This window comes from Sinocyclocheilus anshuiensis, unplaced genomic scaffold (genome assembly GCF_001515605.1).
Source record: "Sinocyclocheilus anshuiensis isolate Anshui unplaced genomic scaffold, SAMN03320099.WGS_v1.1 scaffold13, whole genome shotgun sequence".
In the NCBI taxonomy this organism is placed as follows: Eukaryota; Metazoa; Chordata; class Actinopteri; order Cypriniformes; family Cyprinidae; genus Sinocyclocheilus; species Sinocyclocheilus anshuiensis.
In genome coordinates, this window is record NW_015538026.1 from 15657 (window position 1) to 31075 (window position 15419).

Consider the following 15419-nt stretch of genomic DNA (forward strand, 5'->3'; position numbering starts at 1 on the left):
AGCCACTGTAATTAAAAGAATATGTGGACATCAAAACGTGTAAACTCAGAGTGAGGGTTTGAGCTTTTATTTTGAAACCGCGATGTTTTCTCCTGTGTTTGCGTAGATTTATAAATGATTTACCTTACAAATCTGATGAAATGGCGCACGTTGCGTTCCCAGATGAACGTTATAATAAACCCAAACTCACAACAACATGCAGAGATGGAGTTTGAGACGCTCCACACATATAAATGATAACAGTTCCTGTGGAACTACTGTGAATGGAGCCACTGTGTGATGCATGTACTTAACCTACACGCATGTAAATAATTAAAGCACATATACTGTATTAGAACTGCATCGCATATAATTATTTAATTAAATCGTAGCGTTTGTGAATTCACAATTATGTGAATGCTTAATTATGATTTTTAAATGGGTTTAATATATCATGCAGCCTTGGGCAGTCTAATAATGTGTTTTATGGATTCTCGTCCGTGAAATGCGCCACTTCCGGTATTTTGCCGGTTAGTCGATGCCAGCAAAATGAAGTCGAGGATTTTAAAAAATCGAGTAGTCTAATAAAATCTATGAATCGCGACAGCCCTATTGACAATGCACCTAAAATCTAATATAGATTTTATCTTTCTGTATTTAAATTATCCATATGTTTATTAATGGTTTTACTATTTTTATTTAACTGATACACTGAAAAAAATTATTGAAGTGAAACAATTTTCACTCAGAAATTGCTAGTAAATTTCACAAATAATTACAAAGAAACTGGAAGTAACGCATTGAATTAAACATGAAATTTTGAAGTAGAAAGACTGAAATAATATTTTCTTGTTGAACACTCCAGTAATCTTTATTTTATTTACAACTTTGAAACATAATTTTTACAATGTACTGCCCTGTTCTTGGCATGAAAATTGTCTTAGAATCTGGCCTGACATGAAACACCTGAATAAATCAGTCACACCTTATGAGTGTAAATGTTTTTAAAGATCCAAATTATGAATAACTGTACAAGTAAAGGAAATTCAAGGGTGAAAAGTTGTGGTAACCCTGGCTTGTGTGTGAGAATTTAAAAGTAGTACAAAATTATGCCTTTTTATTCTTGGACTGCAGTGGTAGTATTTTGAAATGAAAATAGTTTTTGGTTTTTGTGTACATCAAAGTAACTTTCCCTCCATTTCTCTCTCTCTTTCTCTCACAGGAACGCCAGAACCGAAATAAACAATAGAAGGCTGCCCCCTACATATGATGAGCAGTTGTTTTAGGACTGACCATTTGAAAATTAAATTTAAAGAGGACACAAGATGAAATATAAAAAAATAAACAATCATTATGTTTTTCTATTTAATTCTGGTGACTTCAGCCAGTATCAGACTCGAGCCTCTGCGCCTCCGGCTTCACCTGTGGGGGCTGAAGTCGATTAGCACCTCTCAACGTCGTGTCATCATTTTGATTTCTTTTTTTTCTTTCTCTTCTTTTCTGTCGTTTGGTATTGTTTTCATACACCTCCCTCCCCCCTTTGACCAACTGATATCTGCACAAGTCTTTTATTTCGTCCTTTATTTTTGTTTCTTCAGCCCCACTGCTCCTCATCATGCCCTTCAGAGTTGGTTAAATGAGTGGGTAGTGAATTCTGTTATGTATGTATGTGTGTGTATCAGGAGGGATGATGGTGGCGTGTATGTTAGTCATGTGATATGGCAGAGGTAAGGGAGTGGGGGGTGTTCAGACTCGATCTGGTTTGGGGGGGCATCTCCAGCATCAGTAGCTGTAATGGGCCAGTTTTACGTTCTGTAGATCCAGAGTGGTTTGAACCCATTTGTGGAGAATCGTGCAACTGCATAGAAGGGACAATGACATGTCTTGACAAGATAATGTTATAAAAAAAAAATATAATATTTTTTAATTATGTAACACTTGACATTTTGTTCAGTGACAAGCCACTTATGTCACAGGTTTTGTTTTTTCTTTTCTGTTTTTCCTGCTTGGAGCCTTAAGATTTTAAAGCTACAGAAACCGCTTAATAATGGGTGTTCTATACCTCAATTGAAACAGCGTTATCAGGGAGACGACATCCCATGCATCCTTAACCAAGGGAAGTCAACATTGTCACTGGCTGGACTAAAAACAAAACAAAAAAAGGAAAGGAAAAGTAATGTTTTCATTGCGGTTCGAGCCTAGTGCTCAGACTCTGTTCACATACACACTTAAATGTTTAAAGAGCAGAAATGTAACTACTTATTGTTCCAACCCCGCCCAGCAGAGGTCACTGTTTCTTTAAGCCAATCTGAGAGATGTAGCAATTCACTGCTTTTTATTTGAAATCACTTTAGATACATCACCTTTTTTTTGTTCTTTGTCCTTTCTTATTTCAGATTTCATTTTATCGCTTTTTTCCTCCCCCATGTCCTCAGTATATTGCTAAGCTTTAACGTAGGATCATATAATTATAACAATAACGAAGAACGCCTCAAATGTGTAACCTGAAAATGAATGTTACTAAATTACTGTTAAAAGTAAGAAAAACAAACAAACAAAAAAAAAAGAGTATATGGTTTCTGTGCGTGATTTTTTTAGGACCTGCTTGCTGTTTTGTGTGTTTGTGTGTGGGAGAGCGAAATTGAACCGTGTGAGGGTTTCAGATTTCTATAGTCATATAACAAAAGATTCATGAAAATATATGAAATACTAAAAATATTACAAAAAAAAGAGTTACAAGACAAACATTTAAGTCACCCCTGAAATGAATATGCATTGTATTGGAAGGTCACTATCTATCACATTCTTAGATTTGATCATGCTTATTATTAAAATAATACTATATGGTGTAATTGTTGTTTGAAGTTGTTTTGTTGGGAATACTGTCCGTGCTGTTACTCTATTAATTGTTTTTGCACAGAGGTGCCCAAAACAGTTTTGTATCACTTTTTAACCTACTCGCACCCACCTGAAAGGATTTGATTTTAAGAAATCACCTTTGATGAGCACATAGGATAAACATGTTTAATTTTAAGACATGATGGATGTATATTTGTTATTTGTGTTATTTTTTTTTAGTCTCAAAATAATACAGGACACGTATTTATGTTACTGTCACTTCTGAAAATTGTAAAATAAGCTTTGGAGTAGAGTTAATTATAACAACTGTGGAAATACTGTAATTCCCTCATCTCAATATAATCACCAATGCTTCATAAATGTTCGTTTTGCCTACATTTTGAAAGGGTTAAATAGTTAATCTACAATCAAATTTCTAAAGATGTGTTAACGGACATTTTTAGATTTGCGGATACTAGTGCAACTTTTCATAAACATTAATTGAGTTGAAGAGAACAAGCATTCTTTATCTACAAGCATCGTGCTATAAGCCTTATGCAGTAAAGGTTGTATAGTGTGAAGATGGTAGCCCATTTGATTTCTGTGCACACCTGCCACTTGCTTAGACTGCTGAGATGGAACATCAGTAATTAAAATTGACAGCCAATGAAAGTAGTTACATCAGCACATGGTGGTTAAACGTAGAGGTCTTTGGCATGTTTGGCACATATAAACAGCAATATGATTTCCTAAAGGTCATATAAATAATATTAAAGTAGATGTTGAATTTATTACTGAAACAGCTCAAAATAAAATGCTATCACTTGTATGAGAGTCGAATCTCTGAGTACAGCGCCATCTGAATTGATTGGCTGCCATCTTGTTCAACTCATCTATCACATCTAGTAAACAGAAAGAAGAGTTCTGCCCAGAAAAAAAACCTTGAAGCAAGATTTCTAGACATGAACCAGATTTGCATGAAGTACGGGTTTATTGAACACAATATTTGAAAACAGCAAGTCCTATTCTAAATGTTACACAATAATGTCCTCCTGACTTTATCTTGCCATTATTATTTTTTAATCTAAATAAATCCATATATTTCAGTTGAATGCAGTATTTATACAAGTGTACACTCCATTAGAAATCAAAGACAATTACCAATACATGACCAAACTGTTCACAAACATGATGATGCAGGTAATGCCATTCTTTTCAGGATAGACTATTGACCTCCATCATCTGTCTTGGGGTTTTTCTGCGTTTTCTGTGTTGCAATGGGAACCAGATTTCTTTTGTACACAGAAACCATTAATATATAGCTGACATTTTAAATGTTTGTGCTCAAGGTTCCTTCAAGCAGTGTAATGTCTATATTAGCAATTCCCATCATTCTTCATGTTGTTTACACTGCATGGCTTGATTAAATCGTGGGACTCTATTAAATAGTCTTAAATCAATTTTATTATTATTATATGAAAATGACCTCGTATACTAGTAGAAATAGACTTAGTGATGTTCAAAATAAAACAATAATATACTTTGAATTAGAAGAGGAATTTCACATTCCTGTCAGCTCCCGAAATTAATATTCTTATCATGCGCCTGCAAACCAAGCGGCCTCAGTTCCTGTTCAGCTCTTTGCCTTTACGAGAACCACCGCGCAGTCTTCACTCTGGATGTGCGCATTCCTCATGCTGCTGCTCATTTTGCTAAACGATACAGGTTTGCCGTTTTAAGGCCCCTCTCTTGGCATTCACCGCGTGCCTTAATTGTATGGATATTAAATCAAGGTCCGCCGTGAACACGCAGAGTGGCGGGGCCCATGTCACCACCCTCCATGACGCGCGCACACCAGAGCAGGCTGCTCTTCAGAGAGTAGCGCAAAGAGGGATGTCGTAATGCGCTTTGACAACACGCTGACGACAACACGTCAAAATAATAATCACAATAGTGTTTCTACATTGTTTCCTATTTCAATTTCGCGTGAAACACAGTCAAATACCAAAGCATATATTGCGCAGAGCAGGCCAACCAGTGACCTATATTCAATCCCATTAAGAGCTGCTCTCGATATGATTCTGCAGCCTCAATTCAAGCAGCCATGGCTATTGTCCTCCTTCTTTTGAGTCTCTGGAATTTTTGTTCCTCAGTGGCAGTACGGTTAGGAATTCAAAAAGGATGTCAATGCCCAGATATAGCATATCATGAATTAATCGGTGTCGAATAAACCAAGGAATTGCATTGCAGGCGACAGAAAGCAATGAAGAAGGTAGCATTCGTCCGAAGGGCGCGCATTGTTATGATTCTCACTCATTTTGCTGACCTCTGCAGTAGTGCATCCCTTAGACTACATCAAGTGTAAACAAAACACTTTTAAAATCTCAAAATACACAATCAACTATTTTACAAAAAGCTGCCAACCAACCTCATTCAAAATTATATCACCGCCAAAACATGCGAAATGACTGAAACACCACTACAGTCCCCCCGTAAACACGACGCTCCATTTTCTCCGTCGAGCATCTTTTGAGCTGCCGCCGTATCCCTCCTGCATCCCGCAACGAGCAATGAGGTCACGCCTGTCGTTTACCGCTGAAGCACACCGATTGTATCCCGTTTTTAATCGTAATCGTTTTCTGCTGCAGTGTTAAATGGCCTCGTTTGCGTCTTGGTTATGCTGATCCCTTCTGGAGAGATTAGTGCTTCCTCGCGTCCCCGCGCGCTCGCTCTCCTCTGCTGATAGGACTCAAGCGCGAGAGGATTACATCGGGACACGGTGACGTCATGAGCCGCACCGAAGGCCCCCTCCCCTCCCGTTAACCAAATCCCCATCAGTACGATGCCCTTGAAAACCAGTGAAGCTGACATTCGGAGGACTGAGAGCCATTAGCGCCCTTTACATTCAGCTGAGTTGCTGTAGCTTCCCAAAATTGGTCATAACCACACTGTAATAAATGTCCCCGAGCACTCTAAACAATATCTGCCACGGTCAGCTGATGGTTTATCACTTCCTTCACATACTTCTGTCTGATTTATTTCCAGACTTTAGAGAGGGAGCGAGAATTCTATACAATCCCCACCGTCTCAAACCTGCACTGCATGCAGATTCTGAGCTTTTATGGAAGGATGTGTGCTTTACATTTAGTCTAAAATTTAGGCCTAATAGTCTAAAAAAATGAATCTGAAATTCGTCAGCTAAATATTAGAATGATAAAAAAAAGCGAAATAGCCTATTAGTAGGCCTAGTTATAGAGTAGGCTAGTCCATGTGCGAATTATTCTTATTATTATTCATCGATTACTTATTGCAGCAAAGTGCGCTAGTGGCGCTGTTGCTATAGTAACCGGTGAACGCGATTTCGCGAGCGTTCTGCGACTTCGCACAAATTGCTGTTTAAAAGTATAAGCTAATACATACTCTACATATTCATTGGAGGTCCAAATCTTAATTAGAAAATCCATAATAGGCATGTATTCTGGTTGCAGAGTCCATTTGATGCGCACTCGATTCTTGGTCTCGCGAGTTTCCATAATGATCGTACAAATTTGTGAATCGTAAACAAATAGGCCCATCTAATTTCTACAAATCAAAGCCAGTGGGAGTATAGGAAGTGAAAATGGATTTGAATATTTAGGAACCTTAGAAACCCACGTGCAATTTCATGGACCTGACAGTTTAGGCTAAATTCCATACACTATCTTGAATTCACCTCATTTCTAAATCCCCCTCAGTTCGACTGTAAATGTGTAAAATCCCAGAATAAATGCTCAACCGGGAAAACGGTTATTTATTCTTCCCCTGGAGCGATATTTTGGGCCTACTTCCTTCTCCACTGCGCAAGGGAGGAGTTTTGTCTTTGCATTACAATACCAGCCGGACCATTCATCCCGTGCGTCCCTGCTCTTCAGCGGCCTGTCCACCCCACAGCGCGACCGGGGCCTCTCCATCACAAGATGTCACCACAAATACAAGTCAGTGCAGGAGGGAGGCTTTGGTGATGCAGGGGCGCGATTTAGCTGCTTTGTATCTGACGAGGAGTCAAGATAATGTAGATGAATAAGAGCTGAGAAAGCCCTTTGAGTTGAAGTAACTGCCTGCACCTGCCTCTACTGTCATGTATTTCTAACCCTGCTGTCGAGGTCAAAGAATCCCCATATTCTTTAAGGGCTTATTAAAAGACGTTGAAACTTACGCTTTCAAAAAAAAACTATTGTTACTGTAGCCTAGCCTAGCCTACATCAATTCAATGAGTACATTTTGACGACAAAACTCCCCAGATATTGGCTTTACGGGAAATTATAGCCTAGACGCTAAAACAATAATGAAACAAAACAAAACAGCAAAAATGGAAAAGGCAACATACAAAAATATCAAACAATTGTTTTTGCCACTTATCATAGTTAATAAATTAACATTATGTAACATTATGAAAAATAATCAAATGTCCTGAGAACAGAGAACACAACAATACTGTTAAAAAAAGAAAAGAAAATTAAATAAAAATTTGGCAAAAATTAATGTGTGTAAAATAAATGTAGTACATGAATATTCTGGACTAGATACTTTTCTTCTTTTATTTTTTATTTATTTAGCTTTTCCCTCCTCACTATCTTCCTCATTGCTGTCCTATTTTCATCCTGTTTGATCATTTTCTACAACTTCCCTCTTTTCCTCTCTTACTGTGTCAGTCTTCTCTTTTACTTCTCGTCTCCCTCTCTCTTCTTCCCACCATCCTTCTCTCTTTCTCCCACGTGTTTCTACATCACTCTCTTCAGTATGAGATCCACTCTGCCCTACATGTCTCAGCTGATTGGACCAGCTGCTCAACTCAAGTTCACCATAGCAACTATGATTCAGTCGCCCAGCAACAGATTTTACTTTCACCCCACTTCCTACTCAGGGACCCCCATCTTCCCACAGCCAACCGTCCAGTGGGTGAATCTGTTGATAAGTTATAAAGTGTGACTCTCTTACCTGGCATCTGTGGTTTCACAGGGTTGATCACAGCACTGGGTAGCTGCGATCCATTTGAGGAGAGATGTATTCCACATCAGGCAGAAACTAAAAAACATTATTTTATTTATTTATTTGTTTGTGATTTATTTGTGATTCTGATATTGTGATCTTGTGATTGCATTTTAGCATTTTGTTTTACATTTTGTATGGTATGTAAAATTCAATATAATCTAATTTTATGGAAAAATAATTACAGCCATTTTTACCTATGATTTTAATCTCATCGAGATCTAATTCAACTTATCTAATTCAACACAGAAACAGAATGAATAGAATAAGGTGGGTACCTTCAGGTGGAGGGTGTGCTTTTCCATATGATATCAGCCACTGAACTCTGGTGCATCTCCTTTGTTATCTCCTCAATCCCTCCTCTCCTATTGTTTTATTATGTTTGACAGATAGAATGGGAGTCCTCAACTAGAGGTCATGTGATATATATTTCTGGTCATGTGTCATTTACTGAAAGGAAGTCCAAGCTACACTAATGATATGACCGAAGGCAATTATGTGCTGATGAAAATCTTTTGCAATCACTATATTAAACTGAAAATGTTTTTTGTGTAGAAACAATTTTTAAAATTTTTCACTCAGAAATTGCTAGTAAATTACACAAATAATTATGAAAAATGGCAAGTAACACATTGAGTTAAACATAAAATTTTGAAGTAGAAAGACTGAAATAGTGTTTTCTTGTGAAACATACTGTTTTATTTAATTGTATTTATTTAGGCCATTTAGTGTGTGTGTGTGTTTAAGTGTATAAGGAATCAGGGCTGCATAAAAGTTCAGCTTTATTTGATAAATTCACCCAGAAAACATATTAAGAAAAATTTTTTTTTGGTATGAGCTTTTTTTTTTTTTAGGTATAATTTCTCTGAGTCTGTCATTATTTTACATGTTTATGGCTAATGCAATCATGCTTGCATTTAGAATAAACAAATTAGGCCATCAACTCTCACTTATTGAACAGATGTGTTTCTCCTTATCACAAAATACTTGATTGCCTTTCATCAACCCCCTCCACATGCACAGGATTCCTCCAGCACAGCACCCATGCTCATTTGCATTAGTAAATGACTAATTAATCAGACTTGTTTAGGGCATTTCTAGGAGGAATATTGTTATTTATTATATCATTTTACTGACATAAAATCTGTTTATACAATGGGAGCAAACTGTTTTTTCTAAAATAAATCGTGTTACATTTATGTTTTATTTAGCATTTACTATTACCTTACTGTCATTCAAGAACAGTGTTTGTGTGCAGCCCAGTTTCCTTCTCACTTTTTGAGGGAGATTTTTTGAAAATGTCAACACAGCGTAGATTAACACACCCAGTCATAATTTGGCGTGATGACCCAGTTTCCAAAAGCAAAGCCAGTCTTTTCCATCTCTCACAAAGTCAGAATATCAACAATAGCCTTTCAAACTCTGAGTTGGTATACAAAATAAAAAAAATTAAAAAAAGATTAAATAATTATTAAAAGTAATTAAATAGCCTAGGCCAGGGGTGCCCAAACTCGGTCCTGAAGGGCCGGTGTCCTGCAGAGTTTAGCTCCAACTTGCCTCAACACACCTGGTGGGAAGATTTTAGTATGCCTATAAGAGCTTGATTAGCTGGTTCAGGTGTGTCTAATTGGGGTTGGAGCTAAACTCTGCAGGACACCGGCCCTCCAGGACCGTGTTTGGGCACCCCTGGCCTAGGCTATATATTATATAATAGCTTTAATTATTTGCTTTCATTTAGGCTAAAATTCTTTACTGACATTTGTCATTTAACCCCAAAATATTAAGCATGTAAATTATGAACAGTTTTGGATGTCGACTAAACTTTTACAAAAGCAAAACGTCACCTTACATCAAGTAAACATATTTTTAATATCATTGTTGTTATGATTGTAAATCAATACGCTTCTTATTAGATAAAAACAGCACCTGTTTGTTTATGTTTGTGTTGGTGGACGCAGATTTGATTGGACAGTCTGTTAATCCTTCAAAAGTTTCGACAGGTCAAATAGGCGTTTACTGCAGCAAACTCAAGCGTCAAAAGACGTTGGACGTAGACGAATAATACATTCATATTTGCTGACAGAATGAACATCAGGAGGATGAATCCAATGCGGAATGGTGACCAAGATTGTGAACTGCGCTTCCACACTTCCATGAGCTGCACGCCTACGGTCAGAGCCTCGGTGAAGGAGTTTCCACGCAGCCCTCTGATTAATTAACCACGGACCATCGCATAATCGAAGAGACAGCATCGGAGATGGACAGAAAACATTTTCAGTGTCTGTGCCGGTGCCGAGCAGCGGAGCAATCAAAAAGCCGAGAGCGCTGCGGCTACTTATCCATGCGCGCGAACGGAGGCATCTTAACGACGCACTGGATGACCTGCGAGCTGTCATCATACCTGATTTACACGCCGAATCAAAACGTGAAAAAACTGTCCAAGATAGCGACGCTGCTCCTGGCCAAAAACCACATCCTGATGCAAGCTCGGGCCTTGAAAGAGATGCGGAGGATTGTTGAGCAACTGAACATGAGACAATATTATGACACCACATAGCCTATACTGTGACATTAAGTCTTTATGTCAGCGTGTTAATTATTTTGAATATGTAATTATGAACAATATGACCTATAATTACACAATAAAATAGCATATATTTCAATTACACACACTCGGAAGTTCTTGCTTATGCAAATAGGCTATTACATGAACACTAACTGTGAAAAAATATATGTTCGTTTTTTTGAAGAGTTTAAAAAAAAAATCTGAACCCTTATATTTACATTTTCTGTTACCTTTATTTTAGTAGCTATTGTTTTAAATAATAAATAATTTTGTTTATTTTAAAACATGGCAAATTAATTTACTAAGAAAATTATTTTAAGTTCCACAAAATACTTTTTCTTCTATAGTTATTTGAAAGCATACTGGTGTTTCAAAAAAAAAACAAAACAAAAAAAAAACAGTAACCAATAGGCCTACACATGTATAAAAAAAAGAACCAACCTTAAACACTTATATAAAGATAATAAAAAAATATAAAATCTGGGGCCAGTTGCATAAATTTAGCCACTATGTTAAGACTGTCTGACTAGCAGTTAGCCAAGGGGTAAATTTATCTTTAATTTTCCAAGTCTTTAATTATTCAGACCAATGTATGTAACTAATGTATGCAGTCTTAAAGAAAAAAAAATTAGATGACTAAATTGTAATAGTCTAAGCCTTTTATATGCAACTGGCCCCGAGATTTTTATTTAAGAGGGCACAAAGAATCAATGGTGCACCTTTATGTTTTTTTTTAATGAAATGAATATATATATATATATATATATATATATATATATATATTCATTTTATTAAACACACACACACACACAAATATATATATATATATATATATGCTCTCAAAATCACTATTATTGTTTACAGAATGTCAGTCTTTGATACAGTTGATTTGATTAACTGATAAAAAGAAACACAATTCAATGTCACACTCAAAAGTTTTATTGCATCACCTGTTTTGTTTGAGAAATAACATATGGTGTGGTTCAACCTGAAAGCACAAAAAAACACATTCACAAACACATTTCATTGGCTCATAATGTCTGGTCATCATCAGCAGAACTTACTGGCTGTTGCTGAGGAGTGTAAATAAACAATAGATTTATTGTATTGTACTGTATATAGACATGTTGCAACAAAAATCTCCCCCTCCACTAGGGGGATTTCTCATCTGGTCCACATAATAAAGATGATAGTCTCATCTAATCTCTGAGACATAATCAATTATCTTTCTCGCCCTACAGAATATGTTTTGATGCCTGTTTTGCAATAAGAGCATTGTGTTAGATAAGAGGATTAGGTAAATTCATACTTGTTTTGGGAAGGTTTTAGAATAACAAGGTAAACCATCAGATGTTATGGTTTATATTAGGGCAGGCTGTAGGCTATCTCTTCATGAACAAAACACTGAAATTGCTGGAGAAGTTAAAGTCAATACTAAAAAGATATTTGGTCATTATTGACAAGATCCAGTTATGACATTTTGATTAATCATTACGACGTAAATTGAAAGAAATCTGACTGATTTGTCAGTTTGTCAATTTAAAGAAATTTCACTGATTAAACTGATTTCACTGATTAGTCACAATAAGATCTATAACATAGGCCTATATTTAAAAAAAAAATCATTAGACTTTCATTAGACTTTTAGGTATAAACTCAATCTGCAATTTATAATACGTAGCTCAAACGGTTATAATTTTTTTTCTTAAATAGTTTCAAAGTAAATAAAAACAAATAGAGAAATACTTGTTCCAGATATTAATGTTCTGTAAATAAAATAAATCTATATGATCAGTCTAACACTGTGCACACGATCTGGCAACCTTTCTTTTTATTAAATTTTTTTATATTAGGATTATCAACAAGTATACAAAAATATACAACCCTAGTAACAACAAAATCACAAGACAAAAAGAAATAAAGAACAACAACAACAACAACAACAAACACAGGGCCAGGGGTAATATAAAATACATTATATAAAGTAAAACGATCTGGCAACCTTACCAGCTTTGCCACAGCAACCGTGACGTCAATATTCTGACCAATCACTGACCTCCCCTCAAGTCTCGTTAAGAGCTCTTCTCTATTATCGCGTGATCTTCGTTGAGGCCCACCGCTATTTATAACCGTAAACAGTAAGTATTTTATCATCATTCTTCTTATTGTGAGAAGAAAACAAATAACGTGAATAAACAACAGCTAAAATTAATATAATTGAATATTATTTTGTTTTCATGCGTGGTCATTCGCAAATGTTATTGTTAGAAAATAGATGAACAAGCCCGTCTGCAAGTCTCACGCGCTGCTGAGGTTCATGCACTCGGGGCTTGTTTATTTTCGTGCCTCGATAAAAGCGAAAAATAATTAATGCGAAATTTCATCCCTTAATAACGAGTCTTTAATCATTTTAAACCTGTCAAGTGCATCAGTGTTACCATTCCAAATTCCTTTGACGTCGCGTACTGGCCAGTGAGCCGCAGGCTGATCTGTTGTGTTGTCTATGAGCAGAAACACCGCGAAAATATGAACGTGCTCGGTGCAGTTCATTCATTTACCTTCAAACACCAACATCACAACCTTAGACTACTTAAAAGCGAAAATAGGTTTTTCTTGTTTGATAACATGGACAGCTAGAAACAGTGGTCACTAAAAGTGAAACTACTTCTCTGATAATAGCATTTAAAAGTTAGTGCACGTGCATTTTTTTATTTTGGATGTGTGCAAAACGTTATTTTTTTTTTTCACATGTCATGTTTACCACAGTACATCCATGATGAGTTATTCAGAAAAGCCTGAGGATATTACAAAGGAGGAATGGATGGATAAACTGAATAATGTGCACATTCAGAGGGCAGATATGAACAGGCTTATCATGAACTATCTAGTAACAGGTATGTCAGTATTATTTTATAGTATAGTATAGTGGTTGATTGAAGTCTAATGCACAGATATGTGTAAATTAAAATAAATATTAATATAATGTTAATGCAATATCAAATACATAAACTTCCCCTCTTGATCATGATTGTATTCCACAGAGGGATTTAAAGAGGCTGCAGAGAAGTTTCGTATGGAATCTGGAATTGAGCCGAATGTGGATCTGGACTCTCTGGATGAGAGGATAAAGATCAGGGAAATGGTTCTGAAAGGTCAGATCCAGGAAGCCATTGCTCTCATTAACAGCCTCCACCCAGAGCTCCTCGACACCAAACGATACCTATACTTTCACCTTCAGGTAAGCATCTGACCTCATATGGACATTCTTGGAGGGAGGGAGATGTCTAAAGTCCTGTTCACACCTGGTATTAAGATGCGTTTTAAATGTGTTTCCTGCTAGACCGACCCCTGTTATTTCGTCACACTTTACATCACTTTTGCGGCAGGCTGAATGCAGCACATGAATACAAATACGAAAATGAAGCCATTACACTACTTGCATGCAAAGGAAAGAATATGAATGTTAACACAGGGTGACCATTCGTCCTCTTTTTACTGGACATGTCCTGCCCTAGATCTCTAAATTACCTAAAATGTCCTGGTTTTGGCTTTGTTTTCCTGTTGTTTTTATACTTTCTGAAGGTAATTACTGAAACGTACTTTGACCAATAGTGTGCAGACTTTGTACAGACAATCAACCAATTGTGGCGTGCAAGAAGGTGGGATCTACAGAGAAAGGTCAAAACAATGCAAATACATATATGAGAACATTAGAGAGAATGCAAATAGGAAAACATCTAGGCCAGTGGTTCTCAATTCCATTCCTCGCGACCCCCCCGCTCTGCCTATTTTGTATGTATGTTTTATCACTTCAGACGAATGTTCTATTTGACCGTAAGTGCCCTGCGAAGTGGACATCACTGGATATTCCACCATGATTCCAGTTCGAAGGGAGCGTATATATTCCATTCAAAGGGCATTAAAGTGTGTGAAACATGAATTTAAATTGTATTTATTTAAAGAGGTGTATTATGTCACACTTCTTTAGTAAGTTTCTTCGGTGTGTAAAGACATTGCAGGCTGTGGCGTAACGCAAATCCGTGAATAAATGTTCCGAAGTGCATTAAACTTAAACAGATTTCCCGTGATTTCAGGGAGTAGTGAGCAAAGAACACTGTGTAGGGACCATGTCAATCGGAACACAGTTCTTGCACGGAGCTCTCTTCTAATGAGCTGGTTATCTGAATCAGGTGTGTTAAATAAGAGAGACATGCAAAATATGCAGAGCGGTGGTATGCAAGGACTGGAATTGAGAACCACTGATCTAGGCAATTCAGAAAATTCTGTCCTGAACATGTCCGGGAAAAAGAGGACATATGGTCACCTTAAGCCAACAGGAACTAGATGGTACCCCAGCCAGTCATTCAGAGTGAGCAGCAATCCGATGACTTTGAAAATCGCTTTTTTTTTTTTTTATTGCTGGCTGGGGTACCATCTAGTTCCTGTTGTGTGCGCACTATATGACAGATCGGTGAGAAGGGGTCACACATTACACAACTTTTCAATAGCAAGAATTGCAGACAATCGCCAATAGCGCTTTTCTCAGATTGCGTCTTTGATAATGCACACTACGTGGTTGTCACTCGTGTGAACGAGCACTGATTTGCGTCTGATTTGGGGCATTAATCTGTGATTTCCACAAAACTGTCAGCGAGTGAACATCAGGGTTAAAATCATGCCGTGTGAACACGGCATAAGGTAACTGCGATTTCAATCTTAATCTGTAGGTTTTGGCACAATATACCATAGTTTGAATCGACTATTTTTAGGCCTGTCACGATAACAACTTTTTGTTGTGCAATATATTGCCCCAGAAATAATTGCGATAAGCGATGATATTGTCATTTTAAAGACCATTTTATGTAAGTGAATGGGAATCACGGCTTTGAACTGTCCTGAGCGTGTTCTCAACAGCCGACGCGGATCGCAGACTTATGACGTGACGTGACATGTGGCCAAGTATGGTGACCCATACTAGGAATTAGTGCTCTGCATTTACCCATCCAAA

At 37.0% G+C, this 15419-nt stretch overlaps 2 protein-coding genes across 2 annotated transcripts in view; both read left to right on the forward strand.

Annotated features, from left to right (window-relative positions):
- The window catches only part of LOC107678560 (YTH domain-containing family protein 1-like), a 12682-nt gene extending 10554 nt beyond the window's left edge, over nucleotides 1–2128 (forward strand). The window contains exon 6 of the mRNA XM_016473867.1: nucleotides 1202–2128. Within this exon, the coding sequence (XP_016329353.1) occupies nucleotides 1202–1228 (27 nt within the window). The 3' untranslated portion in view covers nucleotides 1229–2128. The remainder of the gene's footprint in view (nucleotides 1–1201) is intronic.
- A 10344-nt stretch (nucleotides 2129–12472) lies between these two features.
- LOC107680229 (glucose-induced degradation protein 8 homolog) overlaps nucleotides 12473–15419 on the forward strand; it is a 9814-nt gene continuing 6867 nt past the window's right edge. The window contains exons 1-3 of the mRNA XM_016476034.1: nucleotides 12473–12549; nucleotides 13178–13305; nucleotides 13453–13649. Of these exons, the coding sequence (XP_016331520.1) occupies nucleotides 13185–13305; nucleotides 13453–13649 (318 nt within the window). The 5' untranslated portion in view covers nucleotides 12473–12549; nucleotides 13178–13184. The remainder of the gene's footprint in view (nucleotides 12550–13177; nucleotides 13306–13452; nucleotides 13650–15419) is intronic.